The sequence below is a fragment of the Triplophysa dalaica genome, chromosome 6, assembly GCF_015846415.1.
Source record: "Triplophysa dalaica isolate WHDGS20190420 chromosome 6, ASM1584641v1, whole genome shotgun sequence".
Classification (NCBI taxonomy): Eukaryota; Metazoa; Chordata; class Actinopteri; order Cypriniformes; family Nemacheilidae; genus Triplophysa; species Triplophysa dalaica.
Window position 1 is genome coordinate 22,951,329 of NC_079547.1, and position 25,180 is coordinate 22,976,508.

A 25,180-nucleotide genomic window follows, 5' to 3' on the forward strand; every position below is an offset into this window, starting at 1 on the left:
TGTCAGTGAATTGTTTTTATCAAGGAATCCTAGTGGAACACGAGCAGAATGGTTGTAATTATAGTTTCTTTGGCATGTGATACTATGACTATTCATGGGAAATGTCATAAAAAGGCAGGATTCTGGAGATCGTACCACACTGTGATTTAAGCTATGATGGAGATGATCTCAAACAGTAAATCAGTACTGGAACACGTTGTTAGGAACTGAACCCTTAAAAGTAAACACGTCTCTAAATTGACACTATCGGCATTTTCACGAAGTAAAAAACATATTTCAAGTCTTAAACCAAATTACTTCAAGTCAAATTTGAAGCATAAACTGATCAAATGATTTCCTATCAACCTCAATGAAATGCACATAAAAAAGGACCACTTAATAAAGAAGAAGCACATTTATTTCATCAGGTCTTACATGAGGAGATGTAACAAGAATAAAGACCCAGACCCGCTCATTCACACCGCTTGCTAATAGTGAAACAATTAAAATTTCAATCTTTTGGTGGGTTTACAAAAGTATGCATGACCAGAAGAGCGTCTCCGTTCGTGGAGCTACTGGAATCATTTTAGAAAAAAGGACCCAGCATGTGAATGTATTGTACAGGGTTACAAGATCTGCGTAAAAAGAGTGACACTTAATGACATGCCTAGCGGCAGGATTTAGCTTTTTTATTAACCGTTATGTAAAACAGGGAATGCAAACAACACAATATGTTCAGGGCTGCACTTTTGATATCGATGAGGGGAAAAAAAAAAAAACGACATTTGCAAACTCACAGAGGCTCACAGTTTGAGCGAGAGACACAATTAAAGCACTATTGTAGCCGCAATGGTAACTGGCACAATTTTCCTGATTTGGTACAAGAGCGATTGTGTTGTCTCTTCCAAACCCGCAGATAAAGCCGTGATTGGTCAATGCTACTCAGTAGCGATAGTGGTCAGGTTTGAAGGGACCCTCGCTGGGCAGACCTAGGTATTTGGCTTGCTTCACTGAGAGTTTTGTCAGCTTGACGCCGAGTTTGTCCAAGTGGGCCTCGGCGACCTCTTCGTCCAGCTGCATGTGAAAAGAGGGTATGATTTAGTGGTCTGATTTAGGACCATGCATTTATTTTGATACATGATGCTTCAACTTTACAATGTTTAACCCCACCACCCCAAAAATCTGAATTAAAAACCCCAAATACTGTCTAGGTTTGGTAATAAAACCTGGACAATGATAACAGATTGTGATTATACCCAGACTATGTTTGTTACTGTACCTTCTTAGGCAGGAAGTAGACACCCAGTGGGTATTTGCTGGTGTTGGTCCACAGCTCAATCTGGGCAAGGACCTGATTGGTGAACGAGTTGCTCATTACGAAGCTCGGATGGCCCATGGCACAGCCCAGGTTCACCAGACGTCCCTCAGCCAGAACAATAATGTGACGGCCATTTTTCATACGGTAGCGATCAACCTGTATGAAAGACGGCAGAAGGATATTTGACTGTGCTAATTCAAACCAATAAATAATATAATACTGTATCATATCCGTCCTTCCAAAACCGCGGATGCGCAAATTTCTGTTTTTTAGGAAATGGAAAAACCAAGTACTTTTAATATGACGTAATTATTTACAATTTTTGTTATTTTGTTATTATTGTATTGGTTGAATTAGATATCCGCAGAAGTGACAAACATAAAGGGTGACTAATATTAATTTATTTATGGCAGAAATTTAAAATCACGAATTATAAGATCTGAGCATTAAAGCATTACATCAAATATATCATTAAAGTGGTCATGAAAATTCTATCATCATTTACTCAACCTCTTGTCATTTCACATTTCATGTTCTGTATTACTCGGCATCATTCAATCTTAAATAAAAAACTTGTTTAAATAAATTATGTGAAAGATAATAATAATAATAACAACAAGTTATTAATTTGTAATAAAGCAAAACTTAAAAATATGTATTATTTAAACGTTTATAAAACACTTAGTCAACAATATAATATCTCTTAAAAGGCACTAAATATATATATATTTTATCAAGAAATCAACATCTGGTTTAGAAAAAAAATTATTTGAAAAATTTTCAAATAAATTTGGTTGAATCATTTATAATTTATGTTTAGTTGTAATTAATGTTATTTTTATGTAATTGTCTACTTATCAATTATTGTTGTTATTAGGGGTGGGCGATCTAGAAAAAAAATTCAAATCACGATTTTTTCCAGATAGATCACGATTCAATCGCGGTTCTTCTTCAAGTTGGTTTTAAGACTATTTTGCAAATTAAAGGGGCTTCAATACAGCCAAACTAAGTCCCCATATAAAAATATACTCTTTACAATTTATATTATGAAGAATATTTAATGCAAGTGCAAGACCATAAATCAGCTGTTAGCAAAAAACTTTACATTTTGAATTTTGTTTTTCATCTTGTTGCGGCACTCGGAGTAAAGCTGTGGAATGGACGTGGAGGATAAATATTTTTGGCTGGGTATTTCGTAACGTGGATCTACGACTTTGAGCAGTTTTTTAAAGCCCTCATTTTCCACAGTCTTTATGGGAATCATGTCTTTGGCCAGGTAAAATGCGACCACGTCAGTGACATCTTTCCAGCGCTTGCTCGTTCTGTCATACGGATACGTGTTTGTTTTCTCAAATGGTTCTTTCGGTAAAGTCGTTGTTTAGGCCTTTTAGTTTCTGTATGCTTGGTTGTAGCCTACCTGATTTACTCGCGTGGGATCCCTTTATAATTTGACTGTCGGCATACTCTTTCAGTCCCTTTTATTTTGAGGTGGTTAAAAAGGTTCGTTGTGTTGCCTTACGACGCTCGAATCTTATCATTGCCACATGTGCAAATAACTGTTGTTTGGGCCGTGTCAGTTGGGGAAAACCCAAACCATTTCATTATTACTGATGGAGAACTTTTTTTAGGGACCAAGTCCTCCGTTTTTCCCTCCATCTTCACTGACAGCGTCACTTAATCTTACTGAATTCACAAGCAACGTATACGAGCTTGTTAACATGGCGCAATCTATCGCAAGTATGTTGACGAATTCTATAGAACAGCACTATATAGGACGATTTAACGATTTTCCCGAAAAAGTGGATCGTGCAGTCATTTTAATCGTTCGCGATCTAATATCGTCATATCGCACACCCCTAGTTGTTATCAACCCTTATATATTTTTTCTCATTCATTATTATTTTATTCATATTTAAAAAAATTACACAAAATTGAAAAAGTCTAACAAATTATAACTGGGCATCACTTGCACACATCCTTAAATATTTGTTGTCGAGTAATTCTTACAGCGTTATGTACTGCTTAAACCAGGTAGAAAATATTATATTATGTCATACCTGAGCTTTAATGTTGACCTTCTCGGCTGCGTTGTCATTGAGCCACTTCACATCGATCTCGCAGTCGAAGTGTCCGATGTTGCAGACGATGGAGTCATCCTTCATTTGCTCAAAGTGTCTGTGAGGAAAAAACACCAATCAACACCTGATGCCGTCCATACAGTATTTACACCACCCAGATTTCATTCACTTCCATTTCCAGCTAAAGGAAAACAATTACCTCTTGGAACAAATGTAATTAGGCCAGTGCAAAAAGCGTACAGGATGAAACATTTAATAAATCATTCTGGGAAAAAATCTTTTTTGGATCGCATGTGTGCCAGAGTGACTTGCAGACTGCCTGCTTGAAACGCATCCCATCGACTCCGAAACCTTCCAGAGGAATCTAAGACATAGCTCCAACATCTGTAGATAATGCCAAACAGCAGTTTGTGCTCTACCAGCCCCTGTGTCATCATCCGTACCATTTATCATAGAGGCCCACACCCCCACACAACCCAGATCTGTTCTGATAACACGCTCACCTCAACATACAAAAGACACACAAGCACTCGGTCGCAGTATTGCACTCATATGTGGTAGAAAAGAGAACGTGATGTTGAGTATGTTTGATGTTCACAGGGGTTTTTCCACTTCACTCAAAGCCCCGAGCTCACCTTACCCTAAAGAAGCGATTCATGTGCACTTATGAACAGTTGGCTCACAGTGTGAGAATTCCTTTAATAGGGTTGTCAAGGTGTCTAGTAAATCAGACGTCTCCGGAAACTTCTTCAAAAGAAAAGTTTAAAAAAGATCTTGCGCAAAGCAGAGAAACAACCAACAAAAATAACTCGATACCTTCTGTTCTTAGATTTGACCTTTTCCATATGCTATAATATAAACTTGTCTTTTATTCTGTATACTTGAACAGAGTTATAACAGGTGAAAGTCAGCGTGATACAGATAGTGTTCTGTGTTAAGCCGTGGCGTCAGGCCTAACAGCGTCGCTGCTGTCTGTCAGAGGATGTGTAACGCTTGACTAATGTTTCGCAAACCTGCCAAGGAGAATGTCCTCACAGCCAGTGGTTGTCACAAAGATGTTGCCCTCCTTGCAGGCCTCATCCATGGTGGTCACCTCATAGCCTGAGAAATGACAGCATAAGCCAATAAATACATGAAATGGATCAACTGTTCCAAAATAAGCCTGGCACTCGCTTACAGCTGCTTTCAAGAAATGACATTTTGGAAAATACACAAAGTCACGACAAGAAATGGGACCAGCTCTTGATTCCCAATCCTGAACTTGAATTGGGTTTATATCATCAGATTAATCATTCTGTCGCCATCGGACACGACTCACATACAGACAATTGCCGCTGTCGACTACGATAAAAACTTCATGTCTCTGAAATCAGCTGTATTTGAAAGCACTTAAATAAAGAGGCAAAACAAAAGACAAAATCGTACCTTCCATAGCCGCCTGAAGAGCGTTGATTGGATCGATCTCAGTGACGATGACGCGAGCACCAAATCCCCGAAGAGCCTGAACGCACCCTTTTCCGACGTCGCCGTAGCCCGCGACCACCGCCACCTTCCCCGCAATCATCACATCCGTGGCTCTCTTGATGCCGTCAATCAAAGACTCGCGGCAGCCATACAAGTTGTCAAACTTACTCTAAAAACAAAGCATTTGCAGTCAAACAAACTTTTCACAAATACTGGTTTATTTATTGTTGCCATGTGATAGAACAACGCACAAAACGCTAACACATGTGTGCGAACAAAACATCACGTGATGGGAACACAGACAGCATGTTCTGTGCGGTTATGAAATATTAGGTTACCTTGGTAACGGAGTCGTTGACATTGATGGCTGGAACTTTAAGTTCTCCTTTCTTCAACATCTTGTAGAGGTTGTGAACTCCTGTCGTGGTCTCCTCAGAGATGCCCTTGATTCCTGAAGGGGCGACAGAAAGAGATGTGTTCATTATCTTCTGGAACGAGTTTGGTGGACGTTACAAAAAAAACGACGCACGGAAACGAGCTCCATGCATCTGTTTGAAAGGAATGCACAGTCTGAGATCTCTGAGGAATCGGCGCGGTCCAAAATTAACACATAAGGTTACCGCTCACGCTCAATGCTAAAACTATCGTTTGACCCCAAATTGATGTTCTTGACTTGAACGAATGAGACATTAAACTGTCGACTTGGGCAATTATCATTGCCCTTCACGCATTGTCTTCTGGATAAATCACAATTTTGTAAAGGATCCCACGAGCCAAAAGCATCACGGGGCAACACATTCCTGGATTTAAGCCACCAGAAAAAGAAAAAAAAATACTAAGATACACAATGAACTGTATTTGAAAACATACAAAAGAATAACATGTAATGCTTCCTATTATGAACGGATTTATTTCCTGAAAGCTGATTGGTCAGAAGCACAGAGGCCAAATATTGACCGTACTTCACACGTCAGGGGCTAAATCTTGAGGGATATGTTGACTTGCAACCTTGTACATAGTACAGCCAACTATTAAGATGTACAAATAACAGACAGAATATGTTTCAGTTTTATATATTTTTTCATACACCAAAACAAAGGTTAAGAAATTATTTTATCTTTTACTAACGCTCATGTCATTCCAAACCAGAATGACTTACTTTCTCTGCAGAACGCAAAAGAAGAAATTTTGAAGAATGTTGGTAACCAAATAACACACTCGCATTGACGTCTATTGTATTGAGACAAAACCACAGAGACTCAAAATATCTTCTTTTATGTTCCATAGAAAAAAAAGAAAAAAAAAGATTTTGAATAAATTATTTTATTTTGGGGTGAACTATCCCTTTAATGACATGACAATATTACAAAAATAATAATTGACGAAACCCCTTCTTAACAGGCTTGCTCAGTGTTAATCATCAGTCCCCAAATTATTTAAATCCAATCTTGTACTTTTGAGGAACAATATTTCATGGGTGACCTGGTTTAAATGTCTTGTTAAAAGTATCACGTTGACATGTTCATGAGCTGCTTCTTAGAATCAGAAGTCCATATGTTGAACCCCAACACAGGGCAGAGGTCAAAGTAGCCTTGTAAATCTGAAGGCCTTAAATTTTGAAAAAAATTTATAGGAACACTCGAGTCAGCCTGACCGCAAACCTCCAGAGTAAAGGTGAGGTCAAATGATGTTCATTCTCTGTCAATAAAACGGCATTTATTTTCATATCACAGAATCCATGGGAAAAGTATAATATATGCTTTTCAATTTTCCACATGGCATGAGCTCATAACAGACAGACGGCTCACGTCTAACAAAATAACGCTTGAGTGGCTTCTATTAGATTTGAAGAAAGAAATGGTGAAACTTTTGTTGACCATTAGAAATGCTGAAAAAGTGTTTATCTGAGATTGAACCGATTCAATAATGAATGTCTGTTTTTGTAGAGCCTAGATCAGGACAGCTTGGATAAGGGTGCCATCTAGAGGATGCTAAAGAACAGTCCAAGTATAGTTCAAATTGGTAAATCACCAGGCCAGTAAAATTATACTTAATTTTACAACCACTGTAAAACCATTAAAAAGAAATGCTTTCAAGAGCCCATTTGACTCGTAGGCTATATTCGAATACTAAAATTTGGTTTTAATATGAAGATCAGCAGACCAAAAAATAATAGTGAATGTCTGCTTTTAAAAGCAGACAACATCCTACCTGCAAGCAGTTTGGGATATTTCTGGTGCACCAGATTGGTCAGATCTCCACCATCATCGAGGATCATGTTAAGGGGCTGACCGTCTTTGAAGTAGATGGTCTGTTCAATACACCACACATATTCCTCATCAGTCTCTCCCTTCCAGGCATACACTGCAATCAAAAGAAACATAATAGACATTTATGACTTTATCTCCGTCAGCAAAGAAGCAAAAATCTGACGACATCTTAGTCCTATGTCAGCCTACGGTGCTGTTAAAATGCACATCAAGTAACATTTTATACTTTTACATCATTCATTATTATTAGTGCATGTTAACAAATATAAGTGCACGTTTACATTTACAAAATGGAACATTTTTGTAAAGCGTTACCCTAAAATACAAAATTACCAACAAGAAAAACAGATTGATAAACAATAGCCAATTCATTTACAAATATAACCTTATTGTAAAGTTTTCCCAAAACTACTAACTTCCACTTAAGCTAGTTGCAACAAAGGAACCATAGACTGTAAAATCCTATGGAACTTAAAATAATCTTCACATGTATATGCATTGGGCCTCATTCATGTAACATTCGTAAATAAATGAGTAAATTCAGAGTTATTAACGTGTAATACTGACCTTCCCGAAAACTCTTGTCCAGATTCACAAATACCTCGTAAACGTCGGATTTGATAGTAAAATGTATGTATTTTAATGAATTCCAATCATTCGTAAATATTGTGTTCATGCACACTCATTGAAAATTAGCATGATCCCCACCTATGAATAACAGCTTTGCAAATGACGTATCTGCTGTGGTTTGGCACGTTATATTGCGTAAAAGCATAAGAGACTAATAAGCTATATGCCAAACAATAAATTTATGAATTAACATTTGTCCACCAAAACATTTGTAGCAAAGTGCGATGTCTGGTGCTCTTCTGAAATCGTCCAGCCGGTGGCGCTTGAGCGCCTTGTAGGCACGCATTTTTTTCCAGAGACGTTTTGGAATGTGTCCAACAGTAACATGTTTCGTGTATCTTATTTTAAATGATATTCCTAAAATATAAAATACAGTAACCAGCAATATTATTTTCTCCATTGTTGTGTATAATGGTAGGACAATGTGATGTTTGTCCCGCCCCTCCTCCACTGTGATTGGAAGGCTGTGTAAAAATGGGACTATAGCTTGCTGTTTTACCCAAAATAAAAGACAAACAAACTAATGAAAGACAGGGCTGAAGAATGTGTAAAATATCATTAAGATACATAGTGCATCAAAAGACAGTGTCATCAGTATGTCAAAAAAGAATACATCGTTTTAATATTTTACACACCATTCGTTGCAAGGAGCTGGTGTAAATTTCTTTCGTACAGACTAAGATTTAAAACTACAAACATTTTCATGAATCCAAAAATTTACGTCAGAACGAATTTACACAAATTCTTTCTGCTCCTGCTCCATAAATGAGGCGCAAATGTGCTGTAAAAACAACATTTTAAATCCATATTATGCAATGTCAATAACAAACGTGTCAGTTTATCTTTTGCCTTCAGCTCTTAGTCCATCGAAAACGGCAGGTCAAATGTAAAGATTAAACCAGTCTCTGCTGATTCTATATTGCATTTAGCTTCGGACTACAGGGTGATTACACTAAACCTTGTTCTCTGGGTCTATCCTTATCTACAATTGATTACACTGCCTTAGAGCAAACAGCAGGTATTACACCAGACCTGTGGTTACGGAACAAATCGACTACCACACTAACACCTGTTACCAATAGCAGTCGCAGCTCACATTGCGCCCTAGGCAAGAAGATAACACGTGAGATGCTGCCCATGACCCCTTTAGGCAATGGTGTGTATGAAAGTAATAAGCAAAAAAACTGGCAATGGCTATGTAGTTACTTTCGGTTACCTGGAATGCCGGCTTTCGCAATGGCAGATGCTGCGTGATCCTGGGTGGAGAATATGTTACAGCTGGACCACTGGACCTGGAGCAAAAGTGGAGAGAAAGAAATTATAAAAGAGAGAATGGGAGGCGGTTAAAGAGAAATGAAGGATGATGCAACTAAAGGATCTAATCTTTATATCCATGACCATGATATACTCAGCTCATTATTTGATATGATACACAAAACTGGGGTCACAATATCGACTCTATTAAAATATTTTAAACTAAATAAATTCAATGAACAGAATTACTTCTGCAACACTAACAATTTTCGGCAACATTTGTTATTTTGTCTAAAAAAAAAACTGATGATATTCAAGGTTTAATTGAAGCTTTTGTATGTGAATGAATAAAAACCGAGCAGATCCGAAATTTAAAAATAACACAAAGTAACATCCAAATTAAAATTAAGAGAGGAGTTTAAAAAGTTGAACCCAACGAGAACTCCTTAAAAGCAGCAAAAGCACAAAATAAAACGTTTAATACGTTGACGCAGGTCCCATTTTGGCATCTCAACCAAAAACAATCATGATATGGAAAACGTTGATATACTGCTAGAACCTCTACTTGAATAATCTCACAAATAAGAGTAAAAAAACATTCTGCCCTAAATTTGTCAAAGCTGTACCTCCACATTGACACAAAATGTATCGATACCTCCACTTAATTTAACCCGCAACCAAGTGTCATGGCTGCTTGGATGAAGCAAAATGACAGAATGCTATCGAAATCTCATCTCCAAAGCGAAGGAAAAGGCACAAATAATGGCTAGACATTATATTATATTAGACAATAATGTCACCTTACAAAAACAGAACATAGACAGTACCGTCATTTAGTACACTATAAATTATTAACACATAGGTGCTTGATGTTTTCTACACTTATAAATGATTATCATAAACACAATGGTACTATCATAATAAATGGGAAAAAAAATGATGTTTATGGCCCTTTATTTGCTGCTTGATTTGTGTCCAGTAGGTGTGTCCTCACCTCAGCTCCCATGGCAATAAGGGTTTCAATGAGCACGGCGGTCTGAAGGGTCATGTGAAGGCAGCCCGCGATCCGTGCGCCTTTCAGGGGTTTGGACTTGCCGTAAAGCTCCCTCATTTTCATCAGACCGGGCATCTCATTCTCGGCTATTTCGATGGATTTGCGTCCCCAATCGGCCAAGCTGATATCAGCTGGAGAGAAAGAAAATGTCAACAAATTATAAACATGACAATTACTAAAAGAACTTCAGGATTGGACAAGAAGTTATGAATAGGGATGAGACTTATGTATAAAACATTCATGTTGGGCCATCCAGAAATGGAATTCCACAGATGACACCCAAAACCAAATACCTAACATGTCATGAAACCAGGCACCCACGTTCTCTTTTACAAATCATGTGCACACACAGCAAACAAGACCCCTGTACCAAGACTTTACTAGTGTGCACTGATTTAACATTACATTCTGTACTAGTACTCGCATGAACTTTAATAGTTACCAATGCTGGGTAAGTTACTTCAGTAATTAATTAATTAGTCATCAAATTTGTAATATTGCATATAAATGATTACGCAGTCTAAATGTATATTGACTACATAAAACATTATAAATAAATGTTTCTTTAAGTATTTGTATTTTTATATTTACTTTAAATGCATACATGGAATAGTTTAGCCAGCTATGCATAGCTTAGCTTTATAAAAACATTCATAACACAAAAAATATAAACAAATGACAAACTCCCTTCACAATAAAAAAAGCTATTAAAAAAGGCAACTCTTGACTCAATAAACAATAATAAAACTGTAGCTACAGTTTTTCAACAATTGCTTGAATTGATGTAATAATTCAACAACAGTATGCCTCTTTAGTGAAAGGGTTGGTACCCCAAAAAAAGAAAATTCTGTCATTTACTCACACTCTTGTCATTCCAAACATGTATGACTTGTTTTCTTCCTCAGAACACAAAAGAAGATATTATGAAAAAAGTCTGTAAATGAACATTCCCCGGCACACATTCACTTCTATTGTATTGAATGGGTGCCACTAAACAACATTCTTGTGTTTTCCGGAAGAAAGTCATACAGGTTTGAAATGACAAGAGTGAGTAAATGATGACAGCATTTTCATTTTTTGGGTGAACTATTACTTTAATAAAGAAGAAATATTGAACATAATATCTAAAATAAAAGATTCACTTAAACTAAACATTGCACTTTCAATGCATATATTTTCATAGCCCTTCCAACAAAGCAAATGCATTTCTAACTTTCTAGAACTTTTTCTTAATTTAGACTCAATTTGGCTGTTTTTTATCCGAAATATGGGCATAAACTTGGCTGATCTGAACCAAGAGTTGAGTCTTGTTCATATTTAAACCAGCACTTTTCAAGAGTATATTTCTACAGGAGAAATGTAGTTTAATTACAGTTACTTTGTATTGCAATACATTGGACCCCACACTGAATGAAGAACGTTTTTCATTGATATTTCTGCAGATCATTTTGACAGACTGAACTCTGCACTCAAGGCTTCGGATCAAAGTCCAGCTGGATTTACTATTGAACTACTATCGCCTTATCTGCGGTGAGACAATCAGAGATTTAGTGAACAACAAGAAACGTTTCAAATGACTGTGTGACAGCTGTCAAGTCCTGTAACTTCAATTATCCTGACGTGTGGCCAACAAGATAGTGACGATATAAACTCTGTATTTTACAGAATCTAGCGTAATAGTGATATTTTACTGCGAAACATTAATCCCTAGTTAACCACGTGCAGATTTACGTTGCACAACGTTGCAATATTCGCCGACGGCACTCAATGAAAGTGGCGGCGCTTGTGCGCGCAGGATTGTTGGTAGTGTAGTTCTGTCGCGTAGAAACGTTCATGCGTAAGAGCAGCTACAATGTACACAAAAACTACAACTTCCAAACTTTCCTTCTCGCGTCTTCAGAATGCAACCACGCTAGCTTGTTGGGCAGGTGTTACATATAAATGCATGCACAATATTACGGAAGTAAGCAATATGCTTAATACTGTTGTGAAAGAGATCGGTAAACAGTGCGAAGTGTTATTTTAAAGGTGCTGGTTTGCAAGTGAGCGTCTCGTGCAAGGCTGTGCTGACAATGACTGCCATGTGACAATTGTATGCACAAGCTCCTAAATTTTTCTGTAAGATTAATGCACAGTTAAACATAAACCAAGACCTTTAGTAAATAGCCAAACTATGTTAGCTAGAAGCAAACACGATTTACATATCAAGTGAAGCGAAAGTGGCTAACGTTAATTAGCATTGGCGGGTAAAGTATCATCGCATTTACACGTTGAACAGCATTGATTTAACGTTAAAGTAATGAATGAAATAGTTCATACTTACCAACTTTGAACGGAAGCTTCTCGGACATATTTGATGTGTTGTCGTTGAGTGGGACTGATACGGGTCTGTCAGGAGTCAGGCTGTGGACCGGGGTGCAGAAGGGAAATAACTGTAACGTGAACTTGAATATAAGTGTGTACCACCGGTGATTGTAATATTCATGAGGTCGTGCTGCCTTATCGTTTCCTATTGGCCGAAATATATCCCGCCTCGTTGCTCTAAATAAGCTGTCTTGGGCGTGTCCAGTCTACACTACAGAAACCAATGAGGATTCCCAGTAGTTCGATTTAGGGCGTCTTGTTAAAGTTTGAGAAATTTTGGATTTGTCACACAAGTACAAGTTCCAACTTGCTTTAGTTGAAGTGTTAGTGTTTTGCAAATATTTGCCTGCATGAAGCGGATCTGTGTATGGTGGTGTTATCTATAGAGGCTGCTTACTTTTTATAAATAAATGTTGCTATTCCAATATTTTATGTCAATATATCAGACTCTTACTATAGACACATATGTGACCTTGGACATAAAAAACAGTCTTATGGGTCAGTTTTGCGAAATTTAGATTTTTACATAATCGGAAAGCTGAATGAATACGATTTTTATCAATGTATGAGTTGATAGAGTAGGACAATATCTGGCTGAGATACAAACTTTTACAACTTTTTTTGAGAGTGCAAAAAAATGAAAATATTGAGAAAATGACCTTTGAAGTTGTTAATCAGAGGCGCTGTAGCAGACACCCGCTCACAAAAATAAAGTTTTCATATATTTAATATAGGAAAATTTATAAAAAATCTTCTTGGAACAAAATCTTTACTTAATATCCTAATGATTTTTGGCATAAAAGAAAAATCGATAATTTTGACCCTTACAATGTATTTTTGTCTTTTACTGCAAATGTCTCTGGCCTCCCTAGAAATGTCATCCTTACAAATCACTTTTCAAAAACCTTAAAAACAAACTAAGGTAGGTTGGTTCTTTAAATATTAAAAACGAATAAAAAATCTAAAACAGGGTTGATGGCAATTTTTTTATTGTAGGTAGGTTGAAGGAATACATTGAAAAGGGAGAGAAGAACATAGGTCAGTGCAAAAAGGTGACAGCCCTTTTTACAAACAAACAATAAACAATGTAAATGACATATTCTCATAAATAAAAAGTTAAATGTTAAGAAATGATTTCCCCTCTGATTATTCAATACAACACGCTTTGATAAACAGAAGTGAGGAAATGAATAAAAACGTAGTACCAGAACATTACAATAGTGCTCTCTGTAAAATAAAGCATGATGGGTAACACCTCACAATAAACATTAGTTACTGCAATAGCTAACAAGAACCAACAATGAACAATATTGTTTTTACAGCATTTGTTAATACAAATACAGTTGTTCATTGTTCGCTCATGTTAACTAGTTAACTAACGTTAACAAATGAATCGTTGTAAAGTGTTACCAAAGCATGCTATACATCTCTGTGCTGCCTATTCTTTTACAAATCTATCTGAATGCATTCACACTTCACCAGCACACAAAAAATTACACAAACATCTCAAATCTACAACCTTGTCAGTTTTTCCCTTATACAACACCCATTTCAAAAACCATTTTGGCAAGAAAACTTGGATATAAACACTTATTCCTTTAGTCACAAACCAGCATTTCTAAAATATCTCAAATACAGTACACAATTCTGGAGTGAAAGAGTGTAATGGGCATCCCATTGTTTCAGGATACTGTGTAAACCATCATGCCATTAAAGAGAGATTCTATGTACAGTAGAAGTTGTACAGTCTCACCACTCAAACTGACGTATGTTTAGGAGGTGGATTGTGATATCACAAAACATATCCTTAATGATCACAACACCTTCATGCCCACTTCAGGCCCAAAAGAGAGACCAAGACTTGTACTCATTTAGCTTAAGTGCTGATATAGGACATCCTTTCTGGACTAAGATTATTGTACATGGGAAGACCCTAAACTCCACCCACCAACAATATTCTGAAATGCTTGATATACACAGAATCAAACAGGAGTTACATGATCAACAGTGGAAAAAGTGAAATAAGTGCACACAAAACGCAGGTTCCACTCTAAAATAAACGAATAAAAGCGCATGTTCCAAAAACAACAGACTTGAAACAAATATTGTACATCCCTTGCGTGCAAAGGGTTTCCTTGGTTTTCTCGGAACAAGATGCAAGCTGAGGGCTCTGTGTGATGCAAATGTAAAAAAATATATAACAACTTTCACAGGTAATGGAGGGCCACACACAAAAACACATTACAACAAGCCGTCTTGTGGGAACAGTCCAGATGAGACCAAGAAAGAACGAGCAAAAGCTCGGAGGAGTGTGTTGACTTTAAGCCTGGCAGACATGTTTGGATTTGAAGCGGTAGCATTAGTGTTTTTTTTCCTCATGTGTGTTTATATATTAAGCTATTTTAGACATTAAAACGTCATACTTTAACATACTGTGGAGCCCTTCCAGGTCCTTTTGTAACAGGAATTTGAGTGTGTAGTGTGTATGGGTTTTACTAGAGCCGAACAGGCATTAATTTGCAGCCCATGCTTCCAGATCTTTCATGTCATCCTCATCCTCTTCTTCCTTCTTCTTTGCTAAAATCACAAATGCATAGGAAAATCATGTTAGTGATTATTGTGGTTTAAACCATGGTTTTGACACCACATATATAGAGAAGTTGTGTGTATGTGTTTCTTTACCGGGTCTGGATGGTAAGGATGTGGATGGCACATTGGGCAATGGTACATTCTCTGTGCCTCCGATCTCCAGAAGGTTCTTGTCCAGCTCTTCCTGCTCCAGCTCCTCCAGTTCAGCCAGCAGCTCATCCTAAAATAACAATCAATCATAACACAAATAAGCACACGCACACAAAACAAGATGCACACATCAATAGCCGTGCAATAAACGTTTCGTCGTACCTCATCGAATTCTTCCCCAAACTCGACTGGCTTTGAGATCGCGTCTGAAATTTCTTGGGCCAGCTCCTGCTGTTCTGTGATGTCCTGCATGAGTTCATCCACTTTGTCAATGTCCCTGAAGACACAGCAGAAAGACACATTATATTTTTTTCTCAAGCAATGACAAGCTGTGTTCTTGCAAGGCAACAACTGTAATTTTGTGCATGAATTTGTAATGTAGTTACTACTTCAAAAAACGTCATAAACTCCTTACATGTTATCATGAGCAGCCTTCATGGCCTTCGCAGCGAAGCCCATATTCTTGATGACCTCTGTATTAGTGTTAGCATTCTCTAGCGCCTCCCTCTGGAACTCAATGGTAGAAAGGGTGCCATCGATCTGAGCTAACTGCTTCTCATATCGTTTCTTACGCTTCAAGGCCTGTAATGCAGCTGTTTCAATAAGAAAGAAAAGATAACATGTATGATTAAAAAATAAGCAAAAGTGCAAACTAAACCCTCATGAATGATATTGCATCAAAATGTATGTGGTTTGTAGAATCAAATGTTGTTTTGTAAAATGTTCAAAGATTTAATATTTTGAATGTTGACAAAAGAAGTTCTCAACAAAGAAAGACGTTTCAACTCAATCGCAGGACACCAAAAAATAAAACTGCAGCTTTGTTTATGCAACAAATGGGAGCTGGTCTGAATAATACATTCACTTTACAATACAATAAAACCCTTACGTCTCTGACATCATGTTTTAAAGGGGCATTCCAAACACATCACCTGACTCAAAGCTATTTGCACAATGAGCAATCACATTAAACACTTTATTCCATGAAGTCAATGGAACTTTGAACTTTTACAAAACTTCAGTCCCACAATAGCAATCACATGATCTGCTTGCTCATACCTGGTGAGGTCTTTATGTGCCGTGTTTAAACCCGTCTCACAGGATAATCAAATCAATTATTGAACGCCTCTATTCTGGGGACTTTATATAGGGAATTGTGTTACAGGTTTCACAAACTCGTTGTCTTCGATGTGTCCTTTACCTTTACTATCAAACAAAATGTATGAAGCTATTTGTGGATTTGTACTACTCAGCAACAAAGTGCTTTGGAATGAAAATACAGACTTGTAATTTCAAGTTGTATGAACAAGTGTCATGGTTTGGGTATTAATGAAACCAAAAGTTTAGTAACTTTAATATACTTACAATTTTCATTTCTATTTATATAAACTTTTGGTATTTAATTATACATGAACACATGCTGGATTTCTATATCTGATAGAGTATAATCAAATTACAAAAGATGTTGAAACATACGTGTGCTCTTAAATTTTGCATATCATTTTTAAAATATTTGATCATTAAAATAAAAAAGTCATATAGATATAAATACATAAAAAAGGTATAAGATAAACAAACAGATACTAATACAACACAATCAAAGAATCAGAAGATATTTAACAAATATTTATACTACGATGTAAAATTGTAGCAAAATAATTGACCTTTGATACATAGCTTTTACCCATAAACAGTGACACATGTCCATCACGTTCTATTAAATAGTTTCTTGCCATGTTTTGCTACATGTTGTACAAAGAATAAGGGTTTCTGTGTCTGGGCAAGGCAGTGCACTGTAACTTTAGACAACATAATAACTGTATATTCTAGACATGGGTAGAAAGATAAGAAGTTATCTCTCTAAATAAATAAGCTTTTCATTCTCTACGTTCGAAAAACAGTTGTAAAACGTAATCAATTTTTATGTACATCACATCAGCTAGGCAGAAAATATCAAGTATTTTCGAATGCAGCGAGAGATCTAGAAACTAACTAAAGTTGATCAAAGATGTTCACATTTATTCTCTATGATGATAAGTTTATAATCACCATGGATACCAGTGTAGGTCAGAGGTGAACAGAAGGACCGCTCATACCCTTAACTCTAATTTACTCAAATGAAAAGCCAAACTACTGACCTACAATCTACATAGGGAATTCCCTACACTCCCTTTGAATGACAGCTCTCAAATGGCACTACACATATGCATTAATGACTGATAAAAAACTGCAAATATTCCTCAATAAGTTCCCATGATTAGTCTTTGGCAGTCTAAATTAATGCAAAGCAGTGGCAACCACAGTACAAACATAACCTGTTATGACCAGCTAACAAGCAAGCTAGTAACTTCCTTCTTCCTTTCAGATAGCGTTAAAAAGGACCCTACAGTCTCTCACCTCTTTTGTTCTTCGTCCCGTTTTTCTTTGCCGTCATGAGCTCTTGCTCGATCTTTTTCTCCAGAAATTCCTGTTTCTTCGTCAACATTTCCTCAGTCTCTCGTAGTCGCTGAATAGCATCTTGGGGACTCGCAGATTTCCCCCCTTTTCCACCGCTCCCAAACAATTTCGCAAACACAGACATCTTGCCCCCCGGACGACAGCAGGGATTGATGTGGCAGGATTTTGTCAACTAGTCCGTGCCGGTTTTAAAAAGAAATCCGCTTGAACCTAAGCGTGGTTTCTGACTGTCACTAACCCAGCAAGCTTGTTGATGTTTTCTCCGCTTCCTCTTTCTGGCCCAGGCCGCATGATGTCACCACGTCACAAGAACATGAGTCACGTCATGACGTATTGGACGTTCGGTTTCTATCCATAGACTGTATGAAAGGTTCTATCACATCGGTAACCTTAAAAAATAGATAGTTTATTTATTTGAAATTTATTTAATCAGTAGACGTTTAAATAATTAATATAATTAACTGGAATTTTGTTATTTTTTTGTACATTCTAATTTTTCCTTTTCGTCACAAGAACATGAGTCACGTCATGACGTATTGGACATTCGGTTTCTTTCCATAGACTGTATAAAAGGTTCTATGACATCGGTAATCTTAAAAAATAGATGGTTGATTTATTTGAAATGTATATTTTAATCAGTAGACGTTTAAATAATTAATATAATCAACTGGATTTTTGTTATTTTTTGTACATTCTAATTCTACCCTTTTATTGAAATACATTTACGTTATATTACGATACATCAAAATAAAACCATTTAATTAATTTCAGAAACATTAATTTAATTTAAACAAAAATGGGTTTGTGGATTTAGTACACATTAATTAATAAAATACACAAGTATTGATATCGCATACATAATAATACTTACTGCACGTAAATTCAGCATAACAGTACATATTATTTTGAGAAACTCATATTAAATAAACGTTTTAAATTAATGAATGAAATATTTTTAAATAAACTACGTAGCTTTTAATTTGTAGTTTAACGTTAATTATTGTGCAGGGATTGGTTGTATTGTTGTGATTGACGTGTGTGCCAGCCAATCACACCGCGGAATCTCGCTAAGACGCGATATCCGGTACCCACAGGCCTTGTCTTCGTCCTTGATCAACTCGCACTGTGGCAGTTTGTGAATCGACGACTCACATTTGTGTCAAAATGGTTGCGTACTGGAGACAAGCAGGGCTGAGGTATCTAAATAATCTTTAATGTTATATCTTACAAAATCGTCTGTTTAACTGGCGGCGCAGTCTATGTTATATATGACTTGGTTTGACCTGGATCTGCGCAGATATTCGCATGCGCGCTGTATAGTCACTCTTTACGTAATATTCTCATGTCTAAATGAACGCAGTTTAGAAAATAATGTCTGTCTTGTAATTGTAGTTACATCAGGTACTCGGCCATCTGCGCCAGGGTCGTTCGATCAGCTCTGAAGCCAAAGTTTAAGGAGGAAGCCATTAAAAACGCAGAATCCAACGTGAAGGTCACTAAACTGAAGATTGCGTGATGTAAGTATTCAATGCTTTTCTTTGCAATGTCTAATGTAGAGTAACTGCATTTTGTACTTGCTTATGTAATGGTGGGATGGACTAATTGTCTGTAATGCTTTTTTGCAGGAGATGATATTGAACCACATGACCCTCCATTCCCTAACCAACAGATTCTGTCAAATTCATCACTTGTGTCTGCAATATCTGCAATTCTGATGACCTGATTGGATTAAAATAGTTATGTTCTTTTGATAATAAATTATGAAGAGCTTCGAATTTACACAGCCTTTTTGTTGTTTACTTGGATTTGGTGGGTGCAATACACTTCAGTTTTATGCTATTAAGATTTAATTCGATCAAGACACTTATTGTTTTGTTTAATTGTAGTGTAGGTTTTGGTAAAATGCTAATATGTTTTTAGGAAAATGTGCCTGGCGGTCTTCATTTTGGCCAGGTCTTTGCTTATTAACACTTTCTAATAACTGTCAGTTATAAGCATTGATTTGATGATTTTTGCATTTGTTATCATCAAATGGACAACCGTGTAGTCATTCAATTTTATTGTCTTATATACAGTGTAAAACCAATATTGACATTTTAAACTGAAAATAAAAATTAAGCGCATGTATTTCATCTAGCTTGAACAATTTTAGAAAAGGCATAAACAATATTAGTATAACATAGAGTAGCCAACACAGTACTTTAACACTTCAATATTGCAAGACTGATATAATTTTTCAAATCACAGGATCCAGATTACGGTTTACTCTTCACAAATCTTGCAATTAATATTTAATTCAAACACGAAAGATTTTATCAACATAAGCACAGAGAACGGATTTAGAGGTAAAAATTACATTTTAAGAATCTAAGCATATTTTTTATGTTTTCTGCACTATATATACTGAAGATGACTGTAAATAGAAATAAGAAATATTAAGTCCTGGAATAGTATTTTCCTAGTCACTGATTTAAATAGTCAAATCTAAAAGTTTCATAATATTGGCATAATATCTTATAATGTAAGTTTATAAAAATGATCTGCAAAAAACGATGATTATACTGAACATTTTGACAATAAGTAATGGGAGATGTCTTTTTAAGCCAAGCACAAGGGAAATGTCCTCATCTAGTTTTGTATCATCGCAGAGCAATATAAAACAGTTATAAATGAAGTATAGAATATAAATCATAAATTGTGTTAACAATGTATATATTTTAAACTTTTACAATATAATATGTTCGAATATTAAATCTCTCACACATCATTTTTGTATATGTGTGTATAACATTTGTTCCCCTGGCAAATTTCAAATTTTGCCAGATGAAAAACGCCTGTGTCTCATTCCCCGACAGACGTTTCAGTAACCACATCAGTCTTTATCTCCACTCTGGTGCTCTGTACTGCTGACGACAGGCCTTCCTCTTCTGTAACTTCATCTTCTGCTTCCCACTCCAGATCAGCAGTTGCATCCTGGTATTGCTGGTACTCTGAAACCAGATCATTCATGTTGCTCTCAGCCTCTGTGAACTCCAGCTCATCCATGCCCTCTCCCGTGTACCAGTGCAAGAAGGCCTTACGTCTAAACATCAAAGAAAACTGCTCCCCTATGCGTTTAAAAATCTCCTGGATGGCGGTGTTGTTTCCTATAAAAGTAGACGCCATTTTGAGGCCACATGGCGGAATGTTGCAGACGGCCACTTTGACGTTGTGAGGGATCCAATCTACAAAGTAGTTGCTGTTCTTCTGCTGTATGGAAAGCATCTGCTCATCAACCTCTTTGGTGGACATGAGGCCGCGGAAAATGCCCGCCACGGTCAGATACCGTCCTCGACGTGGGTCGCATGCTGTCATCATGTTCCGGGTGTCGAACATCTGCTGGGTGAGCTCTGGCACCGTGAGGGCGCGGTACTGTTGATTTCCACGTGCCGTGAGTGGCGCAAACCCGGTCATGAAGAAATGGAGACGCGGGAAGGGCACCATGTTGACTGCCAGCTTCCGAAGGTCAGCGTTTAGTTGACCCGGAAAGCGGAGGGAGGTGGTGACCCCGCTCATTGTTAGGGATACAAGGTGGTTGAGATCTCCATAGGTCGGTGTGGTGAGTTTCAGAGTACGGAAGCAGATGTCGTAGAGCGCTTCATTATCAATGCAAAATGTCTCATCTGAATTCTCAATTAGTTGGTGAATAGACAGTGTTGCGTTGTAGGGTTCCACCACTGTATCAGACACTTTCGGTGAGGGCATAATGCTAAAACTATTCATGATGCGGTCGGGATATTCTTCTCGGATCTTATTGATGATGAGGGTACCCATTCCGGAACCGGTGCCACCGCCCAGGGAGTGCACAAACTGAAAACCCTGCATGCAGTCGCAGCTCTCGGCTTCATTGCGGACACGATCGATAACCTGCTCCACGAGTTCCGCACCCTCCGTATAGTGCCCTTTGGCCCAGTTATTGCCAGCTCCAGAATTCCCTTTAGATAAACAGAGGGGATGAGAGGATGAAAAAATGATCTTATGATCTGTAAACTTCAAGCAGAACATGTTCAATGAATATCAAAGATGTTGGTCCAGAACCCAGTCAATAGACTGCATGAATGGAAGTTTACAACCTCTGTCTTATTATGTTAATTAAAAACCTCATTTTTTGAGACTTCATTGGTGTAGATATATATCTTTATGGCATATTTTATGAGTTAAGCTTATAAAACCTTGAATGTTCAAATGCACTGTTTTTCAGGAAATGGAAAAACGATTTACTTCTTAAATGATTGCATCCAGTGTTGTCAAAGTTGACAAGCACTAATTAATATTTTTATTGGTCATATATTTGCAAAAATCACAGTGGCAAACATAAAGGTTGACTAAAAAAAACACTCCAAATCACCATGGAGAAAAAAGGTTTCAGAGGGACAATGGTGATATTGTCCTGTTTCTATCCAATTTGAGTGCTTCCTTTTGTCTCACCATGTATAAAATTGTCTGGTCTGAAGAGCTGTCCTATGTGACTGCCCCTCACACTGTCCATTGTGCCTGGCTCCAGGTCCACGAGCAAAGCCCTTGGAACATATTTCCCACCTGAGAAGCAAAGAAACATCTCTGACATTGAACTACAACATTTTCCCAAATATAAAATCCAAGAATAATCTGGACCAATTATTTAATTTCGCAATATAAAGCTTGGATGTAATGATGTCGTAAATCACATTTGCATACCATGTGCTTCATTGAAGTAAACATTGACCCTCTCCAGCTGAACGTCCGTGTCACCTTCATATGCTCCCACTCTGTTAATGCCATGTTCATCACTGATCACCTCCCAGAACTGCAAAGACACAGAAAAATTGAAACTTATTTTATCAAACATTAGATTTTAAAAATAGGAATGCAAACTCTATAAAAAATATAGTTATATTTCAATACACATATGGGAAACTCTACAGAGCTGATTTATCTGTTAAAGTCAGTTTAAGTGCTTATTCTTCGAGCACCATTTAATTTTTACCACAATTTTATTGTATCGACCACTCTGACATATACATACTGCTGAGCTCATTTCCATGATAAAAAAGGCACACCCTGCCACCCTCGTCTGTGCCTCTTATCTTTCGGTAGACCACAGTGGGGGGAACACCCCTATGGCCACACGTATTACAATCCAAACTTCTATTCATTTAAAATTTTGAATACTTTTAACATGTGCGAAATATGACCTTTCATGAAAATACAAAAATGTAAGGAGAATACACAAACAATTGAATTAATAATATATACTGTAGTTAAGTCATCTAGCTGAATGCTTCAAACCCAATAAACTGTATAAATAGTGAACTTAACATTACAGTAAAGAACAAAATATAACTTAAATAGAGAACTAAAACAAAATAAATCTACAATTTAAAATCACAAATACATATCAGACTCATTTGCCTGCCGAAGCTTGAGTTTAAGATGGTCATCCAGCGTTTAAATTGTTAAATCAATTAATATATCTTGTAAAAATAAATGAAGGATACTTATATCACACCTTTGAGCCGATCTGATTCCCACACTGTCCGATCTGCAGATGAACAATCTCACGCATGATCACAAAGTTCGGAGAAAGATGGAATAACTTTGACCGTTACTCAAAAGTGCCTGCTGTGGGTGTATGACCAGTGATGACATCATTAGGAGGGAGTTACCCTTCTGCCTCATAATGTACCGGTTAGTATAACATTGGATTACAGAGTTTGACATTTCAGTGTAGTGCAACTCTGTTTTGAAGTTTAGGAAAATTATCAGGTTTCATGTAAATTATCATCTAAATGGTAAATGTGGTATAGCTAATGTTTAATTCTTTCACTTTTGCATTGCAGGATCCAAACATCCTGGGCAACCATCATCAATGTCTCTCTGGTGGGTATGATAAGGCCCTAGTGGGCCGTATCTGTCAAATTGCAGTGACACGATCTGTCAGAAAGACAGACCACACATTCATTGTTTGTGTGTTTTCCCAGCATCATATAATTTAACAGAGTTAGTTTTTTTATGTTGAATTTGAAATATTTGGAATTTGGAGGACACATATGATAGATCGCAGGATCTGAATTTCTTAAAAGCAACTTGTTTTTTTGTGTGTTTATTTCCTAAAGATGATGCAATTCTGACTTGAGAGTACAGACATACTGTATATTTTGTGTTGTAAAGCTTGATTTATTATTGATTATTCTTTATTTGGCTATATATTTATTTTATTAGTTTAAAATATAAGTAGATTATATTCACTTCTTTATGATATTCTACATTCTGTTGGATGCTGCATTTGTATTGTCTTCACACGCAGATATGAGTTTGCAGTGGTCTTATTCTCAAGGTCCATAATAACGTCACAAGAGAATGTTGTGAAGCAGTTATTTTCCACGGTTTATGCTGGTATAATAACACCTGCTCTAGTGAGACGAAGTCGGACAAAGTTATAGAGTGAACTCTAGACAGACAGAGTTAGAATGGGCATCTGAACGCAATGTTTTCTCTCTACAATCATTTTTTTTTCATTTTATTATAACATCACTTTGTCTCCTGCCTGCATTTCTTCTTATCAGACATAAAAAGCTGCAGGATAGTTAGATCTGTCACTTTTGAGCGTGTGAACAAGATGGAGCAACTCTACGGTATCATTTTGGATCAATAACAAGATCTATCAGATCTATCACACAAGACTTCTCACAAGACTACAGTGCCACAATAGATGCCATGTTTGATTTTCACACATAAATAGGAGTGACATTAAAGAAAACGTTCAATTACCCATACACAATATTCCATATTAAAGTGATTGTTAACAGTAAACCACATTAGTTAAGATTAGTAAGTGTTAAATGACCCAATTTAGGGGACCATGTGCACGGGTGTCACAATCTTACATAACGTAAAGGCACGAGGTATGCTATCGAACAGATTGAGAACAGAAGGCAAGCTTTTGTGCAAGTTATTCAATGCTCCAGGAATCAGGGGGACGGTAATATATTTAGCAAAGTGCTGGGGTGTTTGAACGGTCTGTGTCAGATCTTGTAGTTACAATGAGCTCTTTGATAATTTCAGGTTATTTTTTTAAGAAGAATTAAAAGGCAGAAAATGACGCAAGTGAGAAAGCAATGATAAATAAGGGGAAGAGTGTGTTCCTTGTGTTTGAGCAACACGAAATTGTCATAATTTTTGTCAACTGAATCATGCTCATTCAACAATTTACAAAATCTGCAAATAAAGAGTTACTCTTTCAGTGATAGTTGGCCCAAATTTTTGTCATCTTGTCATTTCAAACCGCATGACTTTCTTTCTTCTGCAGAACACAAAAGACAATTTTAAGAAATTTTTAGTGAATGGGTGCCGGCTAACAACATTCTTCAAAATATCTTCTCTGTGTTCTGCGGAAGAAAGAAAGGCATTCAGGTTTGAAATGACAAGAGGGTGAGTAAATCATGCAGAATTTTCATTTTTGGTTGAAGCATAACTTTGTATTGGAATTGCATGTTGATATACAATTACGCCACCTACAGGATATTGTAATTCCAACCTTTATATTTCTATCATG

The 25,180-nt window shown here is 36.9% G+C and overlaps 4 protein-coding genes across 6 annotated transcripts in view; 1 reads left to right on the forward strand and 3 right to left on the reverse strand.

Moving 5' to 3' along the window:
* Positions 1-379: 379 nt before the first annotated feature.
* ahcy (adenosylhomocysteinase) lies at positions 380-12,526 on the reverse strand. Its single transcript, XM_056749994.1, has 10 exons — positions 12,371-12,526; positions 9,988-10,178; positions 8,956-9,031; positions 7,051-7,203; positions 5,178-5,290; positions 4,801-5,008; positions 4,389-4,476; positions 3,355-3,472; positions 1,259-1,453; positions 380-1,053 (listed from the first exon to the last, which is right to left on the reverse strand). Exons 1-10 carry the CDS (start codon positions 12,396-12,398, stop codon positions 922-924), a joined length of 1,302 nt encoding a protein of 433 aa, XP_056605972.1. The 5' UTR covers positions 12,399-12,526; the 3' UTR covers positions 380-921.
* Positions 12,527-13,407: 881 nt separating this feature from the next.
* chmp4ba (charged multivesicular body protein 4Ba) lies at positions 13,408-17,890 on the reverse strand. The gene is made up of 5 exons (XM_056749997.1): positions 17,548-17,890; positions 15,566-15,743; positions 15,313-15,427; positions 15,094-15,220; positions 13,408-14,988 (listed from the first exon to the last, which is right to left on the reverse strand). Exons 1-5 carry the CDS (start codon positions 17,729-17,731, stop codon positions 14,924-14,926), a joined length of 669 nt encoding a protein of 222 aa, XP_056605975.1. The 5' UTR covers positions 17,732-17,890; the 3' UTR covers positions 13,408-14,923.
* Positions 17,891-18,643: 753 nt separating this feature from the next.
* On the forward strand, positions 18,644-19,386 carry atp5f1e (ATP synthase F1 subunit epsilon). Its single transcript, XM_056749998.1, has 3 exons — positions 18,644-18,803; positions 19,000-19,124; positions 19,233-19,386. The coding sequence occupies exons 1-2, from the start codon at positions 18,772-18,774 to the stop codon at positions 19,121-19,123; spliced, it is 156 nt and encodes a 51-aa protein (XP_056605976.1). The 5' UTR covers positions 18,644-18,771; the 3' UTR covers position 19,124; positions 19,233-19,386.
* Positions 19,387-19,649: 263 nt separating this feature from the next.
* Positions 19,650-25,180, reverse strand: part of tubb1 (tubulin, beta 1 class VI) — a 37,451-nt gene continuing 31,920 nt past the window's right edge. For 2 of the 3 annotated variants that reach the window (XM_056749991.1, XM_056749993.1), the window contains 3 exons: positions 22,324-22,432; positions 22,075-22,185; positions 19,650-21,581 (listed from right to left, as the gene is read on the reverse strand). In XM_056749991.1, the coding sequence (XP_056605969.1) occupies positions 20,449-21,581; positions 22,075-22,185; positions 22,324-22,432 (1,353 nt within the window). In that variant the 3' untranslated portion in view covers positions 19,650-20,448. Of the gene's footprint in view, positions 21,582-22,074; positions 22,186-22,323; positions 22,433-23,134; positions 23,260-25,180 lie in introns of those variants that run through there. The other variant, XM_056749992.1, reaches the window with a different exon arrangement.